Source organism: Oryza brachyantha, chromosome 1, assembly GCF_000231095.2.
Source record: "Oryza brachyantha chromosome 1, ObraRS2, whole genome shotgun sequence".
In the NCBI taxonomy this organism is placed as follows: Eukaryota; Viridiplantae; Streptophyta; class Magnoliopsida; order Poales; family Poaceae; genus Oryza; species Oryza brachyantha.
The window spans coordinates 1,100,740-1,120,067 of NC_023163.2; the positions used below are offsets into that span (position 1 = coordinate 1,100,740).

A 19,328-nucleotide genomic window follows, 5' to 3' on the forward strand; every position below is an offset into this window, starting at 1 on the left:
ACGCCATGGCTTTCCGTTGCGATCCGACCGGGCGCGGTCAATTCCTTCCCACGCCGCGCATCCGCATCCCCCCGACTCCTCGTCTTCCTCCCTCCTCCCCCCTCCCCTTTAAAACTCCAAACCCCCTCCTCCTCCACCTCCACCTCCACCTCCACCATTCCCAAACCCAAGGCGCAACCGCCGCAAATCCCGCGCTTCGCCTCGCCACCCTCCCCCTCCGCTCCAATGGAGGACCCTCCTCCGCCTCCGCCGCTGCGCCTGCGCTGCGCGGTGCAGCACTACGAGTGGGGCCGCCGCGGGGCCGCCTCCCTCGTCGCGCGCCTCTCCGACGCAGGCGGAGCCGACCCGGCGCAGCCATACGCCGAGCTGTGGGTGGGCACGCACCCCTCCGCGCCCTCCACGCTCCTCCTCGCCGACGACGACGACGACGTCGTCCTCCTCCGGGACTGGCTGTTGCGCAACCCCGCCGCGCTCGGCCCCGCCGTCGCCGCCCGGTGGGGAGGCGACCTCCCGTTCCTATTCAAGGTACGGGGTCCCGCCCGCCATTTGCTTCTTACTCCTTCCAATCTGGGTTTTTGCCGCGTCAAACACTCGTTTATCTCTTCCTACGACGGCCTCACGCCGCTGACTTTCGCCGCAGGTGCTGTCGGTGGCCAAGGCGTTGTCGATCCAGGCGCACCCGGACAAGGACCTCGCCGAGGTGCTGCACGCGCTGCGCCCGGCCACCTACAAGGACGGCAACCACAAGCCCGAGATGGCCATCGCCGTCACCGAGTTCCGCGCGCTCTGCGGCTTTGCCGGTATCGAGGTGCGCGTTCAAACTAGGAATCTTAAAACTCCCCACCCATCACGCCGGTTTCATTTGGGAATTTGGAATTTCTATTTTCATATTTTATCAGCCACTGTTTGTGTTTTGAATTTTTCCTAATAAGTTTCAGTTTCAAATGCACCTGAAAAGGCTGAGTAAACTTTGACTCATTCAAATGTACAAATGAATTGTTACGCTACAGTCGCTCACATATATACTTATTTTTTAATTCCTCACCCAAAATCGAATTGAGTGGAGTTCTCGAGGTTATTGGACTTTAGTGAACTGATGAATAAATTGGGATCATTGGAAGGTTTCATTCTCATGGACAAATTTGTTCATACAAGGAGTGGTTCCGGTGTATTTAATGGACATGACAAATAAATACATGATGCCGTGTTCATGTCACAAGTGGAATGAATAGCTGTGCTAAATTGACAACCTTGTGCATTAAAATGTGCAATAGGGTTTTTAGTTACAAAATAAATCAGAAAAAAATACTGCATCGAATAAAGTCATAGAGTGCACTAATTATCTCCATTCTGCTACGTTCCACTTTTTTTGGTTACTACATAGCATTGAGGTGGCAGTTCAGGAAATGGATTATCTCCCTATGGTTCAACCCCCCCCCCCCCCCCCTCCCCCCCCACCAAAAAAAAAAACAAAAAGGTGTTTTCATCATTGCATGAATGGGTGTCAAACCGATGACTTCATGGCTGTGCGGTCATGGAGTCCATCTGGAACTCATCTCATCCAAGGACCTATGTTTCGAAATGATATCTTATGATACACGTGGAGGTGTTTTTTGGCATCTTTCGTATACAAAAAACAGCAGTTATTAGGAATCTATATATGATGATAAATTTGGGGACTAATAAAATTGAACTATGTTGGAGCAAATCTATTGCACTGATAATCCATAGGAGGTAATACGAGCAAATCTAGTGCAGTGATAATTCATTGGAGATAATAAATCACATATGTACTATATAGTTCAGTTATGAGTTATGACTATAAGTTGAAGCTATGAAAAAAATCATAAGATCGTAATTTATGTTTCATATGTTGTTGCATATGATTAAGAAATTCTTCAGAGAGCATAGTTGGATTAACAATCCTTTAATATTGGAAAGATAATTTTCTCTATATAAATTGCATTTTAGAAAGCTTTAGGAAAGCTTGTTGTACAGTTTTAAACTCCTGCATTTCATGTTTGTTGAACTCTTCATATTTGTTGTTATTCATAATATTAACATTCCTCATTATTGTTCCTTTTAATTTTGGCCTTCTAATTGATTGTTGAATTTGTTCTTTCTTTCTTTTGGGAAGCAGTCATAATATATGTGGAATTTGAGTGCAGGCATGTAGGTTATGCGTAGATATTTAAGGGTAATTCAAGAAATTATCGTCAGGCCAGAACCAGTGTTCCAACCTAGTGTTAACTGTCCATTTACCAGAATTAGGCATGGCAATTTTCCCATGGAAGCAGGCGTGCATGTGAGAAATCCTCAAATCCCCATGTAGGACCTGGTCAGCTGGTTAGAGACACTCCCCATGTGTTAGAATAACGACAAGCAAAAAAACGATTAACACAGTAGATCAATCACAGAAGACACAAGATTTAACGTGGAAAACCCTCCTAAGGTAGGAGAGAAAAAACCACGGACGCCAGCCAGCAAAATATCTTCACTATTTCGAGATGAGGTTACAACGTCACACGACGGCTTACAAGAGGTATATATAAGGCGAAACCCTAAAACTCGTAGAGTCCGTACCGTGGGGGCTCTGCCCCCGCACCCCTGGGTGTCCCCGAGCACACGGCCCAAGCCTCCCGGAGACGGGCCTCCGCTTCGCTCTGTCGAAGTCGGCCTCTCATACTAGGGATTTAAATCATAACTCAACACCATGGAAACCCACTTATATGGTTTCAAGATTTCTTAAAGCATTGGTGGCAACATATTAGCATATATTATATCGTTTTATCTACTCCCTGTCCCATTACCATGCCCGAGTAGAATCCAACCATGACTATCTTTAGTGAATTTATGTGGTGTTTCAGAAGAATTCAAGAAGCATAGTTTTTCTTTGGTGTATGTAGATCTATGATACTTGAATAAAATTAAAGGAAAATACAAATAAAATGGAAATCAGAAGCATTGCACTAGAGTCCACAGGAAATAATCAGGCAGTGGCCTCCTGGAATGTTGCAGGATTTGTCTGCATTCTGAGATTTGGAACTCTGGTCATATAATCCATAGCTTTTGATCTCAAGAGTTATGTGTTATCTATTTCAGAAAAAAAACAAAAGTTTCTGTTATTGTAGTTTCAGACGGCATACATCTTGGGTTCTTAACCCACCTTTAGTTATTTTCCTGATTATGTTCTGGCTGGGATTTATTTGAGATATGCTTGATGCCAACAGGAACAGAGTATACAGAGTGCTGTAGGGGAGCCGAATAGCTGCTTACAGCCTACCACAATCACTTCATTAATTGACAGAAACTGCGTGTCTTTTTTAAGACTACACAATTTCATTGGCAGCAAAAGTTCTCTCTTTTTTAATAACTGCAGGTGTGAATTTGCTTTGTTAATTAATGTTCTGACTATACAATTTTGAAGGAACTTAAAGACGTTTTAAGAACTGTGCCTGAAGTTGAAGACCTGGTTGGGCCTGAAGATGCTGCCAAGCTTCTGTCTGTGAAAGAGTACCATGGTGTCAATGAAGTAAAATCTAGTCTTTGTTCAGCTTTTACTAAGCTAATGATGGCTAATAAAGAAGCAGTTTCTGAAGCAATAGCAAAATTGATCTGTCGCCTCGATGCTGAGAGCAAGGTAAAAATATCTAAACTAGAATGGTTGTGGGTTTCTGAATTTTCATATGACATCAATTATTAGAACCTCCCTATATTTTATGTCAACACAGGCTTTTCGTTCTTTGGTTCTTCTCTTTGCATTTAACTAATCTTACATTCTTACCCCATGTGCCATGAAAATGTCTCTTCATTATCTTTCCAAATGAAAGTTAGGTTCAGTTCCTCTCCTGCTTGAAAGTTATGAGGTGGTTCTTTCGTATAATAAGATGCTACAGTGGTTAACAAGATGTTAAAGTGAATACTTGATGCTTAAATGGCTTGGATGCTTTTTTTTACCTTCACTATGCCATATGCATTGTTCTTGCTTATGAGGCTGTATCTAGTATGCTTTCATGGATTCTCCTTGATTGAGACCTCTGAGAAACGTGGAACTGAACATATGGTGTAGCCACACAGTGCATAGGGTTAAAATGTAACTTACAAAATGCCATTGTTCAATCATTGTTTTCCATGATTAATTTATTTTGTTCATCCGCATGGACTTTTGGGCTAGTTATAGACAATAACAATGTGGAGCAGTGCGTGCTATCATTGTTCTTAAATAATCCATTTTGTTGAACATAGCATAAAACACTTGATGTTTTGTTATCCCCATAAATAGAACATTCCCTGAGGAGTTATCATCTAGCCAAATAACCCTTTTCCAACAACAATATGAAGCACAACTTTGTATTTTAAGAGCATTTAATGAATACAGCTGTTAGGGCCGAGATTCTATCTTTACTGATAATGATGTCCTTCTGTATTCAGGTTAGGACCTTGACTGAGAAAGAAAATCTAGTTTTGTCTCTGGAGAAACAATATCCAGAAGATGTTGGCGTTCTAGCAGCATTTTTCTTCAATTATATCAAGCTCAGTCCTGGTGAAGCACTTTACATTGGTGCCAACGAACCACATGCATATCTATCTGGGGAATGCATTGAATGTATGGCCACTTCAGATAATGTTGTTCGTGCTGGTTTGACACCTAAGTACAGAGATGTGCAAACTCTTTGCTCTATGCTAACATACAAACAGGTGAGTTAAAGAAGTGAGACAGCAAAATTTCTATTGTTGATTACATGAAGAAGGATCTTAGAAAGGATGCTATCCCAAGTCTTGAAACTGCTAAGAATCAGCCATCCCAGGCTACAAAATCAGCACTGACATTTGTTTTGCTATGCTTCTGTGACCTTTACTGAATACCATAGTCAACTCAGCTGTGAAAATGGTCATCAAATCCCCTTTTGCAGGTCTTTCCAGAAATCTTACGGGGGGTTCCTGTGGAGCCGCATGTAAGACGCTATACCCCTCCGTTTGATGAGTTTGAAGTTGACTGCTGCTCGCTACCATCAGGAGAATTGGTTGTGATATCCCCAGTGCCAGGTCCATCCGTCTACCTAGTGATGGCCGGTGAAGGCGAAATTCAGGTAGATTCCATGCCAGAAGGTGAAAAGTCTAAACAAGGTGATGTTTTCTTCGTTCCTGCACACACCGAGGTTAAGTTCTCTGCCTCCGGTCCTGAGTGCATGCTGCTGTACAGGGCTGGGGTCAATAGCAGATTCTTCAGTTAATTAGTGACCGCTGAAAGTGTACCACACACAGTTGCTTTAGGAAAAAAAAATCAGTGCTAAAATACAAAGTGAAATTATATGATTAGTTAGCAAAAGTTACCCTATACTGTATAGGTCAACAAAAGAATAAGCCGGTTCCTTCATCTCTTGATTATTTCTTCTTCCAAAGAAGTCTACACCATATCCATCCTCATCCATTCAAATCTATCTGATGTGGAGGGGATTACATTACAGAATAAATTTCAGCCATTTCATTACATTGTAGTTCAGAACCAAAATGTGAACTGCTCTCTGACACAGAAATATAGTTGGAAATATTTACAGGCGTGCTGCATGCACTGTCTCTCTTCATTGTTTGCTTTGCCTTCTAGGCTGGACGACCTGAGAGAAATTTTCTTGTCTGTGTTGACCTTTGGTATTGTGGATACCATTGCTTGGTGCATGTCAATTTGCAAGGCCATTTTGTTGTTTCCTACTTACCATGGGTGTTGCTTTCATTGAGTGAAATCTGTTTAATCCTTACATATATACTTCGAGGAGGCCCAATGGGCTTTTGGCCTTTGTTTCCAAGAAGAGAAGAAACAAACAACACTGGATTGGACGCCAGAGTTGCAGATCCTTTTCTTCTGGTTCTCATGCATGGCCTGATTTGTCTTAGCGAAAACGGTTCTTTAATAGCGTGGACACACACGTACAGGTTGTTTGGGTGCATATATGCCCTTGGAGTCATATTTCGGTATTTGTTCAAAAAAACTATAATCAATTATTAGAAAGGTTATAGGTCGATAAGACTGCAAACTTCAAAATCATGTTTGATTAAGAAAACTATATAGAATACAAGTCTAACGACAGATAGAAGTATAGGACACTCCCATATTTACTTGTAATTGCCTATTCTCCTTTTCTTTTTCAAACCAGAAAACATGACAACTATCGATCGGCCAATTGAATTATACTAATATCATAGCTGATGACTAACATCAAACAACTGAAATATACTAATATCGAAGAGGAACTAAGTTACAAAAAATTCTTGGAATTCGATGGATCGATCAGTGCCAGAGCCAAACAAACCTGCAAAAGAATGGTCACCTTGTCACCACTCATCTCGACTCGTCAATTCCAATAAACACTGACCATTTTGTCCTGCCTGGTTTCGCTGGCTTCCTATCCCATCTGTACACCATGTTTCCTTCAGAAATATTCAGACCATGGCTACACGCGTAATCTCCTCCTCGTCGTCAAGAATTGGGACGTGAACCGTCCACGTGCCGATGAATGTCTTGACCTCCTCGTCAAAGGATGTATAGGGAAAAAATTGAACTGCCCTGCTGCCTGCTGGCCCCTCTGTACCTGCATCTATGGTTTAGCAATTACATGGACACTGCAGTGACTGGCCTGGCTGCTACACTTTGACAAGGGAGTGATTGAACGGTATATTTATAAACAAAAAATATTTTATAAATAAAAATTTTATATATGTATTCCTAGCGATCTAAAAGTTAATGCTGAAAAATAAACTTTGATAAAAAAAACCATAAAATTAACTCATAATTTAAGGTTAAAATTTAAAATTTAGCTTATAAGTATAAACATAAACCAAAAAATAAGGGTGCAAGCTAGTATAATACTCACTCTGTCCGTGAATATATAGACAAATTTGTCATAAGTTAAACCTGATTAATTTTAATTATCAATAGTAAAAAATATATATAAAGATCGACAACGTTGGAAAGATGTTATTAGATTTATTTATTGTGAAACAAACTATTGTAACATATAATTCTTTCTATTTAAAACAATATATCTTTGTCGATAGTAGCAGTAAAAACAGCATATCGTAGACCATATTGATACACTTAAGTGTTCATATTTGTGAACGAAGCAGCAGTGGATATCCACTTTATTTTTCTACGTGTTGTTAAAGCAAAAACGTGGGCCAATTCAGCCGTCAATCCCGTGCGGTACGTCAAAGCAGACTCAAAGGCACAAGCTATAGAGAGTTTCGCAGGGCGAAGCAACACCAGCTAAGCCATCTACGTACTTAACTTGTCTAATCTGTGCAAGTGTGCATGCTTTTTCTTCCTGTCAACTCACTACTACTGCTATTACTATACTAAATAGTTACTGACACCACTGGGTTAGAGGAGGCCGGCTAGCTAGCATTGGGATCATATCATATCTAATTCTCTGTCAAAGTTGGTGGTGAAGGCCGCATCAGGGGAAAGAAAAGACTGGGACTTTTGATCTAAGTATGCATTGTCATTTCACATTGGACAAGTAGTGGACTTTCAGTGTGTGGTTGGTATTCTGTGTTTTTTTTTTTGGATGATGGCTACTCTCCTATGTGTATATGTTGTATTGATGTTCACCTGACAGCAAAGTTTCAGGTGATTCAATTTCAGCCCTGTTGTTTTCCAGCATGTGTGGAAGAAGAATGTCTTCTTGGATCACTTCTATGGATCAAGAGGTTAATTAGTGGGTCACCACCACAAGTTAGCTGTAGACATGCATCTTGATTCTCTGGATCATACAGAGTACATGGGCGATCAGCATCATATCATCATCAGTTTGCAGCCACCTCAAATGTAGTGTATGATCAGAGCTTGACGAAGGTAGCTAAGCCAGAGCTTTGGTAATAGTACTAACTAATTACCATGATCTAGTTGAAATCATGTCACGGATGTCTAGCATATGACGGGCTGGAGAGCACGCAGAGCTAGAGCTGAGAGCTTGGCATACAAGCTTGCATGCATCTCGGGTACGTATTAGCTTAATAAAACAAAATCTTGCATCTTTTAACTGAAGCTAGCTTTTGTTGAGCACAACAAGTAATAAATCTACCCAGTACAAATTACTTTAATTAATTTGTGTAAAGCACGCATCTGGAGTAGTACGTTCAAAGTTAGGCGAGCAGTCAACAGCCACTGTAAAGCTAGCTAGCTAGGGAACAAACGTGCAAAAATACCATGCATATGCAAGCTGATTGAAAAGTCAGTAAGCATGTTTTCTCGCAACCACAGTATGGCAGCATCATCGATCAGTGGCATCATGCAGGTTAATTACTAGTTTAATTAGTTCCTCAGGTTCAGTGAACACAGACGCATGCACACACTTGTATACTTGATGATCACCAAGAGTCATTTGATTTGACTAGGCCGTTACTATCTCTGCAGTACACACACTATCATAGGACAGTTAAATTCTCTTTTTTATCTCTAGCATTGACTTACATTATCCTTAGGACCGTAGAAGTAATTATCACAGCTCAAATTTGTTTCTTTACTGGCTTGTACGAACTCCATCCAAAATAAATAAATTTCCATGTTTTTATAGAATTTTTACTCTTTGTCTTATTTAAATTTTTATGATTAATATTTTTATTGTTACTATATGATAAAACATAAATAGTACATTAGTACGACTATTTTTTTCAATTGTTTAATAAAATTTTCAAATAAAACGGATAGTCAAACGCTCAATATACAGAACCCAGAAATTATCTTTTTTTTTGGGACGAAGTAGTAATTATAAGCCCAAGCTGAGTAATTCAAATCACTAGCTAGCTCCACTGGCTTAGCTATGCTGAGTAATATGCTGTACTATTATTTCTTCTATTTTTTTTTTCAATATTGCTAAACAAAAGCATGCTTGATCATTAACATTGCAATGTAGGGAGTTGCGAAGGTCATGCGAGGGATTGGCTTGAGCTACTGGAATTTTTAATTAACTTGTAGTCCTTTGAAAAAACTTTAATCATAAATAGATCCTAAAAAAACTTCAACTAAAATTGGATCTTTTAGCTCGGCACCAATGATATTGGCGCCGTGGTCCAATGTCTCGGCGTCAAAGACGATGATGTCGACAAACTTGGCCCCCAAGACGGCTAAGTCATTGATAGGAGAAGGACGATGCCAATATCATTGGCGTTGAGGACCTATTTGTAAAAAAAATTCTAGATAGATGGAGCCTCCATTCCAAAATAGTTGAGTGTCTCATAATATAAAGGATTACGATGTTTCTTTTAGAGAAGTTAAGGTTGGAGGCAAAAGGCGAGGTTGCCCTTATTAAAAGAGATATTGTTGGAAGTAGGATGCTAATTGGGAGGTAACATAAGAAGAAGCTAGAATTAGAATTGATTGGGGAAACAACTAGCTTAGCAAAATGACTAGTGTTATGGGACAATCCAGAGGACCCAAAATCATTTATATTACGTGACGAAGGGAGTGTAAGTGGTCCTAGTATTTAAGCTTTGTATCACAATACAAGTGTTTTTGGACGCTAAAAAACATACATATTCAGCCAATGAGATGCTGGGGAAAGAAATCTATATAATTAAAAATTTAAAATTTGATCACTGAAGGTAATAAAAAAATATTTTTCCTCTACCTTGGTTTTTGCTTAAGGAACTAGAAATCCTTATGCTCAGAACATGAGCATTTTTATGTTATTTAGCACAAATTAAAATTAAAATAAAATATTTTACATCAATAAATATGAAATGAATGAAGGCGTAAGACTAAGTAGGGAAAAAATGAAAAGAAATTTAAATGTAAAGTGACCGATAGAATAAGTAGTCTATAAATATTTATAAATTTTGGAACATGGAAGTATGGACTCTTTTCTAAAATATAAGAATTTATAGGTTCCAAAGTAAGGACTACGGTGGAAAAGAAAAGACTATAATGTCACTTAACAAATGAGAGACAAACAAGCATGAGAGGTTGGGTGTAGATATAATAAAACTGATTAATAAGATAAATAGTATTATATATATAACCATCAACATTTACATTTTAATAAAGAGATACTCCGGTCTAATAAAAAGTACCTCGAGGTACCAATATCTCGAGATATCAAATTATTTCTCACCGTTGGATCTAGCTGAGTAGAATGAGTCCAATAAAATGTGCACGGTTAGATCGAATGATTAGAAACGATTTGGTATCACGAGGTACCGGTATCTCGAGATACTTTTTATTACTTTTTGTTGGACCGAAGCAAATCTATTCAATAAAAATTTATATTAAAGAATTTTATTTTGGAACGAAATAAATAATGAATACACTCTACATACGTGAAGTTGGTGCGTCAAAAGTTGGGATGTGGCCCCGCCATGATTGATGTTTTCTTTTTCTTTTTGATACACACATGGGTTTTCAGACTGGCTTATAGTTGAGTCATTTCAAATCAAGGGTACGATCGATCTCAACAATATGACAAGGAATGGTCGATATTGGATATGGTCCTGACTTGACCAGATGGGATGGTTCACTGTTAATATGACAAGAGTATATGCATTATGTTCACCGATTTGGCATTTCAGTGTAACCCCGTTTTGTCACCCACTCACTGCAGCAGTATTTTCTTTCCACTTTAGCCCTTTTTTATGTTTCACAAATAAACCTTTTAAAAAAAACTTATGTCAATGTTCTCGACACCCAAGTCATTAGCTTCGAGGTCCAATATCTCAGCTCCAACGATGTTGATACCAAACACCTCCACCCACCCACATGGCAGCTAACATAAAGGGATCATCGCCAATCTTTTTGGCATAATCTACTTATAAATAACTTATTTTACAAACATATTTTTGGTACCAATTTCTTCAGCGTCCCTAGGACCAATTTATAAAATAAATTATTGTAAAATAGGTCCTTATGCCAAGTGCGTGCCGAGGATCTATTTGTAAAATAACTCATTTACTTTTTGACTTTCCTGATGGCATATGTGTAAATAAGTTATGCAATCTATTTGGTACCAACCACATTTACATTAGCACTCGATAGCCATGAGGGGTGAGGGTGCCGAAATGTTCGACATTGGCACCAATTACCCTAGTGCCGAGTAAAGTGTCCATTTCTAGACTATTTATTAAGAGTATATTTATGAAATAAGATTTTAAAAAGATCACAATCTAAAAAAATTCACTGCAGGGAGGTTCTCCAACACATTCATAAATACTTGTTTCTCTTCACCAAAGTTTCAGCAGTTCATTTTTATTGTTATTGGGTAAAATTGAGTTATAGTGATTATTTGCCACTCTTTCCAACTTCTACTCTCTTATTTTCTGCACACAATTCTCGAACTAACGATGTGATTTATATAAAAAATACAGAAAAGTTGCTTTTAAAATTATATCAATCTATGTTTCAAGTTCTATAGATAATAGTTAATTAATAATATGCTAATTCTCCACTCTGTTTTGAATATATAGTTTTTATTACACAAAAATATATATGTACATACACCAATACACACGCACACCACATTGCCGTACCCATGACTAAACCCTCTAACACACATTCAAATAGACATAGATTTGTTAAATCCATTGTGCGCGTAACTTGTGCTCTGTGTGTGTGGCATAGGGACCTATCCTTAGTTCGCAAAATTAGGAAGTTTTATCCCTTAAATTTAGCCTTTTTAAACATTTTTTTTAAAAAATACCTTGATGTTAAAAAAATTTAGTGCAAAATTCTGATACCATCTTAAGGTAATAAATGTTTACATTAAAAAAAATATGATAACTCAAGATATTTTTAAGGACGATAAAAAACTACTTTAATTTTATCCAAAATACTTTATTTTTACTATCTTCATCTTACCTAGGTTTACCTTTAGTTCACATAATCAGAAGGTTTATTCCTTCGATGCTACTTACCTATCTTTTATCTTGATGTTCATTGTACTACATTTTTTTTATTAATAATGGACATTTTGGTTTTCTACCCTCACCACTAATTTATTTCATCAACTTTGTTTTTGAAAGTGGAGGCGACGGAGGGAGTAGTAGTTAAAGTTGAATAGAATTTTAGAGGAACCCTACAAGGTAAATTAAGGTACGTATAAACGAAACCATGTACGCATGTTTATACAAGTTAAGAACAAAATGCTCCACGAAGTTTTTGATGGTCGTATGTATAGAGTTCTCTATGAACAGTGGCACTATCGGATGGACCATATATGATAATCAGATATTTGACTACTGTTATGAGTGGAAAATTTTACCTCTTTTTTTTCATTTTACAATGGCTGAATTGGTGTATATTATTGTTTCTAAATTTAGCAACTCCCCAACAACAAGTCAACACCATCACTGGAAGTACACTAGCAAAGCTACTTTTGCCTTTGCTTACAGGTAAGTGCTCATTGGAAAAATTGACTTTATTGGGCTGGAAGATGGATTAGATATATGACAATGACTTCATAATTATTCTCATCCATACAAACAAAAAAGAAACCAAGTTTGCTTATATTTGTAAAACTAATGAATTAATTAGCTGCCTTTTCTATTCGATCATGGGACAAAGACATGCATGCTATAGACTTACTGTATATATAGAATATAGTACAGTAGCTATATATAGCCTCCTAATTTACCTTTGATGAAGCACTATTAATCATTATGCAAAAGGAGTTATTCTGCAAATTATTGTGTGTATGTTTGATCCATCGTCTTTTACTTCACATCCTTTTGTTTCTTCCTCCTTTTCTTTTGCATTCACACATGTGAATCCGTGGAGGATGCATATCCACGAGAAACTCAGTTTCTGTTAATTTTGTGTGCATGCTTGCGTTTATTAGTAATAAAATTTGGTCAGCAAATCCTCAAGTCAGGCCAGTACCGGCTAAGTTCCAAATATAAAAACATGTGTTTTTTTACCATATTTGAAGAGTAACTTGAGTTACCAAAAATTTTAGTGCAAAATTTTAGTACTCAAGGTACATTGCAACTCGACATACTAATTTTTACACTGAAAAATAGGATACATTGAGATATTTTATTAAGGATGTTAAAAAAGTTTATAGTGTTTAGCATGCATAGCAAATTGTCTATTGCCTACTTATTTATCGCAACCAATCACACTCATTTGCATTTAACTTTATGAATAATTTTATAGTCCTTGAGTGGATACCGAGAGATACCAATATTTTATTGTAAAATTTAGAACTCCTAGTACCTTAGGTATCAAAATTTATATAGAAAAAAGTTGCACCTAATTGTAACTTCTAAATAACTGTAAAATTGCTCTAACTTTGTATATTTTTAAGGGCCATTAGCTGTCTATAAATTCTTGTATCTTGGGACCACTTAGCTAGGGAGTAGCTAATATTTTCTGGTGCAAAAAAGCAAAACGGTGTAGTTATGCAATGAATGAGTAGGTAGCTAGCACAAAAGCACGCAACAGTGCCCAGCAAAAATTGGACATGTGTGTTTGTCCGTGTCGGTCAACATGAACAAGGCAAGGAGACATGGCCTGCCTTGAAGCCTCTAAGCTCCGTCCATTCTGCAAACAGTTGCAGGACGAAAGTTACGTGCATGGAGAGTTGATGCATGGGCGGAATATTTCTGTGTTTGTCAGATCAGGTCAGCTAGCCAGCCAGCAGCTGATTGATCAGCTTGCAGCAGGCCAGAAGCTCTATTTGTTGTTACGGTTGAGAAGCTTAAGATTATAAGAAGCAGGGACAGAAAAGCCATACTCGAAAAAAAATTCTGTGTTTTTTTGCTTTTTTTTATTTCTAGTTTATTTTTTTGGTTTTGTAACTTTATATTCTCATAAACTGAGTGTTGTTTAGAAGAGTTTTGATTTTTGTGGATTCTATGAGAAGCTAGTTATAGCTACCAAACAGATACGTACTCTCTCTCTCTCTCGCCTACCATATATCAGATGAACAACATATATGTGTTTGGAGGTATGCATGCATGCACACATTACATCCTACGGTTGTAGCGCATGCAAACTCACCACTGTTTGCAGAACAAAATCTTGTCAGTGCTCGTCTCTACGTACAGATATATATGCATGGAGGCCTTGTTGGAATCCGATGGATCAGATTAATTATATACTAACGTTAAAGACTAAAGAGTAGGGCCTCTATATATCCCGTGGACCATTAATATGGTCGTTAATTTTTGAGGTGTAACCTTAACCTCAAATTTATGTGCTTTTAAGTAACAAGCAGCAGTAAAAATACATCAAACTATTTTTAGTATTTTTAGTGATATGATCTTGAGATGTTGCAGTTTTGGCCAACGTGGATATCTTTTAATATTATAATAGATGGAATATAAGAATTTAAGTTTGACAACTAAGAATATATAACTTGTATACCTAATAATTAAGCTAGGATAGTCTAGCATTGGCATCAATTATTACAGTATATTTATACTCCTTTAAAAGACTTCTGGTGGTGATAAGCAATAAATATGTCATCACCCACCAACTGACATGTGGGGTCATGCATAAAGTTATGAATCTTCGACTACCTACTCCTACTGTCAGCTGACACATGGCTCCCCTAAACATATTCACGCAGAATATAATGTCCATTTCCAAAGTAGTGCCACTTAAACTGATATTACAAAGCATGTTGGCTTACCTAGCTTTTTCATGCCCCCATTACAGATCAGCTGAGTTCCGTTGCAAATAACATAATTATGTTTCATTGCACCGTATATAACTTAATTAGGTCTTTCTTTCCATCAATTAATTTGTCACGAAAATGAGCTAGCCACTTTCTGAAATATCATACCTATTAATTAATGTGACACTTTATTTATAATATGATGTGTGCATTGACACACAAAAATAATGTTAGAAAAATATCAATATTGTACATTAGCAGGCACTCTCTCTCTCTCTCTCTCTCTCTCACAGAGACATATGTATGCATGGATTCTAAAATTTATAAAATAAAAATTATATTTCATGCCCTTCAAATTATCTGATCCCCACATAATTAGATTAATTTTCTGACACGTGTTCTGATCAATTCACATATATAGTTAAGTCCTGGAGAGGAAAAAAGAATCTCCCTTAAATTAGTATGGACCTATCAGCGCTCTTCCTTTTCCCAGTCTATCACAACGCTTTTATTGTTTTTTTTTCTCGCCATTATATTCTCTATCAAATGCCATGTCCCACTTCCTTTAAGAGGAAGTCTACTAGCACAGTGCTCTTGAAAGCTCCATGAGTCTTATCAAAGCCAATTTTCAAGTTGGAATAATATCCAGCTCCAATAATCATCTCTAGCTACTGCCATTTTCTTCTTCCTCCACCTTTCTCTATCCATATAAATATACAACATATATTTGAGGAGAAATATTGGATGAGATATCCATGATTGTAAAATTGTTCCCTCTCTGGCCCGTTAGATTTGATGTGACGATATGTTACATCCATCGTCGTTTTCCATTGATCTAGAGTACGACTGGCAATTTTTCCCATAAAGAAACATGATTGGAATATATAGATCATTAAATAACTATATCCTAGGTTATATGTAGCAACAAACTCGATCAAATTCGAAAGGCAACTCATTCTCTAATTAACAAAGTATTATCTCAATAAGTACGCACTAAAATTAAGCTATAATCAAAATTTGCCAGATTGATAATATATATTTGAAAATAATATTTAGATTAGATGTCTAAAAATCATGTTTTATATTCATTAAAAATATTTATGTTTGTAAATGTTTTATAAATATAAATTAATGATCAAAGTTTCATTTTAAAAGTCATTTCCATGTCTAAAATTGCATATTTTTAGGACCGAAAATCGATGGGAGTAACTGAACTCATATTCATTTGTTAAAAGATATATATGGAAAGAATGTACCTAAAATTGTACCACCAACCCATACTTCTGAATGTCTATATAGTGTGGCAACTTGCGATAGCAAACCACATATATTGGCTTAATTTGGGGCATATATGCAGTGTTTGTAAGTTACAAACCAGCAGTGATCACATTTAATTTCTATATTATTAATTTTTCTAAATTGCGTAAGGCAATTAGAGTTTTATTGTCAACCACATATATACATACATATAGATAGATTGAGAGAAGCCATGCATCTCAAAGCGACATGTCATTGCCGACTTTCCCTTGCAAGAGAAAAGCTAGCACGCAAAAGAGACACTCGATCGATCTCACACACACCAAGCATGATTCTGACCCATATTGTTCCCATCTCCAGATGTAATTGCAGCAAAGCAAAGCACCCACCACGTACACAACCCCACCAACATAAAACGATCTAGATCACTTGGAGACAACGACCTCTCCTTCGATCAATCCATACACATATATAGCTAGCACAAAGATTGATCGATCTCTTTCACAAACTAATTGAACCAAACAAATTAAGTAGAAAAAAGGATCACAGAAAGAAAGAAAGAACACACACGTAGGTACGCAATTACATTAACAAAAGTAACAATAGTTACATGCACCATCGATCAACAACAACAACTACTACTACTACTACAAGAAGCTAGCTCTAGCTAATAAGTTTTAAACAGCATCAATAATAATATATGCTCGATCGGATCATCGATCACCGCTCATATACTTTTAGTTGGTTTTGATCAATCGATATAGATCACTAGTATGTTGATCGATCGATATGATGGATCAGCTAGCTCCATTAACTAATGTGACGGCATGATCATGATCATCATCTATCTATCTATCTATCTCGCTTGCTTTAATGGAGAGACATCACAAGAAGCAACGTACTACCATCTATCCATGATCCATCCATCCACTTAGCCTTTCTTTAGCTACAGCTAAGCATGGATTACGTAGCTACCTTAGCTACTAGATTCCTCCTCCCCACTCGCCGAGCTTTCTGGCCGCCTGGCACAGTTCGTCGGCCCTCCACGTCGACCCGCCGTGGTGGTCGCCGTCCATGGCGCCACCGCAGTAGTTGTAGCCGCCGCCATGGCCTGAGGCCGTCATCATCGTCATCATGGCGCTGCCGGTGCAGCTGGAGTTGAGGTAGTCGAGGAGCGTCGAGTCGGAGTAGTACTCGGCCGGACTACCCAGGTCCAGCCCGTCGAGGCCGAGGCTTCCCAGCGCCGAGTCGAACACGCCAGCGGCGCCGTCCAACTCGCCGGAGGACTGTAGCTGGTCCCATCTCAGTTCGGAGAAGCAGGGCACCGGCGGGAGCGCGGCCGTCGAGCCGGCCGACGTCGACGTGCTCGGGCTCGGGTCGATGGGGTGTACCTGTACGTGGTGGTGGTACACGTTGGGCGGGACGCCGCCGCCGCCGCCGCACGTGTCTGCGTGCTGCAGGTGGGTGTCGAACGGCGAGGAGGAGGAGGCCGCCATGGCGGCGAGGTGGTGGTGGAGCGGCGGCGGCGGCGGCGGGTCGGCAGCAGAAGCAGCTGCTTGGTGCACGGTGGTGGAGGCCATCTTCTCGAGGAGGCGAGGCATCCAGTAGCAGCGGACGGCGTCGCGGAAGACGGTGCTGTTGGCGTCCACCTTGAGTTGCCGCGCCTGCTTCTGCACCCTCGTCCTCCAGTAGTTCTTGATCTCGTTGTCCGTCCTCCCCGGCAGGTGCTGCGCTATCCTCGACCACCTGATTGATTGATTGATCGATCAATCAACCGATTGTTCATGCAAAATCTGCAACATATCGATGTATAATTGTGCGTACCTGTTTCCCCACTTGGAATGGAGCTCGAGAATGAGCAGCTGCTCCTCCGGCGTCAGATTCCCGCGCTTTATGTCCGGCTTCAGGTAGTTGAGCCATCTTAGCCTGCAGCTCTTCCCCGTCCTCTTCAACCCTAATTGATTAACTCACATGATCAGTTAAACTCTACTTGGTCACCTGGATGATTGAAGCAGTGGAGGTGACGCAGATCGAGATGGACTCACCGGAGCAGCGGGCGAGGAGATTCCAGCGGCCTTCGCCATGGCAAGCAATGTAGTTCATGAGCAGGTTGTCTTCCTCCAGGGTCCAGGGCCCTCTCCTCAGCTCCATCATCTCATCTGCCTCCAGCTGCTGCTGCTGCTGCTTGCTCATCACTGCAGAAGCAGCAGCAGCAGCAGCTCCCAAGCCTCCCATGGGCCCTGCACCTCTCCTCTGCGACATTGCTGTCTACCTTTGCAGCTGCAGCTAGCTTATCTATCTTCTATAAATGTTGGTCTCAGTTGGTGTGGGTGAGATGATATGATCCCCTTGGAGGGTGCAACTCATACAAGCATATATATAGCCATGTGTACCACTACTAGCTGACTAGCTGCCTTAAGTACTCTCAACTGTCTAGCAGATTAGGGAAGAAAAGGGATGCAGGCAGCTAGGAGATTTAGAGAGAAGTACAAGGCAAGAAGAGACTATCAACTATGGGAAGAGGAGATAGATAGATAGATAGATGGCAATGGCCTAGCTTGCTTCATGCACAGAAAGAGAGATGAATTAAGTTATTATTGGTGGGGATAGCTGCTTGAGTTCAGTGGTAGTATATATGTTCACTTTTATAATGACCTGTGGCAATCATATGAAGGGAATTTTTGAGGGCATGCATGCAACTGCCCCTAATCAAGACTGAAAAGTACTTGTAGGGGAGAAGATCATGAGGCTTAATTAGCTTCTTGGGGGGAGAAATTAACTAAAAGGGGGGAGATGAAGAAGAGAAGAAAGACAAGTGTTGTGTAGTGTAGTTACACACCAAAAGGTCAGGGCAATCTGTCAAAGCTTCCTTCTTTTTCTATGGAGGTGAGAGAGAGAAATAGTGCCCACTGATCTTTAGATTCTCTCCTACATGAAGCGTGTTTGACTGAACAATTTGTCACCCTTGCACTGTTAGGATTAGACGAGAGAGGGAGAGTGGATGGAGAGATGAGCAAATTGTTGGATGCACACATATATGCATGCTGAACCACACCACCTCTCCTATTTTATTTTCCACTGCAGAAAGAAGAGTTGGAATGCAAAACGTTATTCTTTTTGTTTCTTTTGGAATATTATATGTATTATCCTTTCGTGATAAGCTCAAATCCCAAATAGACATATGTACACAACGGGAAAAATCTTTTAAATCATTGAGACGATATTTCCTCGTTTTTTGTATGCTATCTAAATTTTTGTCGAAAAATTTGACGAGATAAATTAGATTTGACTCCTACAAGTTATAAAAAAACATAAGAATGACTATGAATAGACGGACACTAATTAGAGGTAATTGTTCTTTGTGTTATAACTCGAATGCTTCTGAAGTGACATGTCAGATATTAATCTTTATTTTTTAAAAAAATATAATTATTTAGACAACAGACAAAACTAAAGGAATGTTCCCTC

The 19,328-nt window shown here is 39.1% G+C and overlaps 2 protein-coding genes across 2 annotated transcripts; one reads left to right on the plus strand and one right to left on the minus strand.

Annotated features, from left to right (window-relative positions):
- Window positions 1-147: 147 nt before the first annotated feature.
- On the plus strand, window positions 148-5,585 carry LOC102699629 (mannose-6-phosphate isomerase 1). Its single transcript, XM_006643638.3, has 5 exons — window positions 148-525; window positions 641-808; window positions 3,428-3,640; window positions 4,432-4,698; window positions 4,914-5,585. Exons 1-5 carry the CDS (start codon window positions 226-228, stop codon window positions 5,232-5,234), a joined length of 1,269 nt encoding a protein of 422 aa, XP_006643701.3. The 5' UTR covers window positions 148-225; the 3' UTR covers window positions 5,235-5,585.
- A 10,856-nt stretch (window positions 5,586-16,441) lies between these two features.
- Window positions 16,442-18,122, minus strand: LOC102699347 (transcription factor MYB2-like). The gene is made up of 4 exons (XM_006643637.2): window positions 18,089-18,122; window positions 17,906-18,055; window positions 17,685-17,814; window positions 16,442-17,606 (listed from the first exon to the last, which is right to left on the minus strand). Exons 1-4 carry the CDS (start codon window positions 18,120-18,122, stop codon window positions 16,844-16,846), a joined length of 1,077 nt encoding a protein of 358 aa, XP_006643700.1. The 3' UTR covers window positions 16,442-16,843.
- Window positions 18,123-19,328: the final 1,206 nt, after the last annotated feature.

Bases quoted from the DNA above. Each gene is read 5' to 3' on its own strand.
- LOC102699629 (XM_006643638.3), top strand. From the start codon at position 226: ATGGAGGACCCTCCTCCGCCTCCGCCGCTGCGCCTGCGCTGCGCGGTG. The intron at 526-640 runs GTACGGGGTCCC...CTTTCGCCGCAG, and splicing joins ACCTCCCGTTCCTATTCAAG to GTGCTGTCGGTGGCCAAGGC. The intron at 4,699-4,913 runs GTGAGTTAAAGA...CCCCTTTTGCAG, and splicing joins CTATGCTAACATACAAACAG to GTCTTTCCAGAAATCTTACG.
- LOC102699347 (XM_006643637.2), bottom strand. From the start codon at position 18,122: ATGTCGCAGAGGAGAGGTGCAGGGCCCATGGGAG. The intron at 18,056-18,088 runs GCTTGGGAGCTG...CTGCTTCTGCAG, and splicing joins AGGTGCAGGGCCCATGGGAG to TGATGAGCAAGCAGCAGCAG. The intron at 17,607-17,684 runs GTACGCACAATT...TCAATCAATCAG, and splicing joins CATTCCAAGTGGGGAAACAG to GTGGTCGAGGATAGCGCAGC.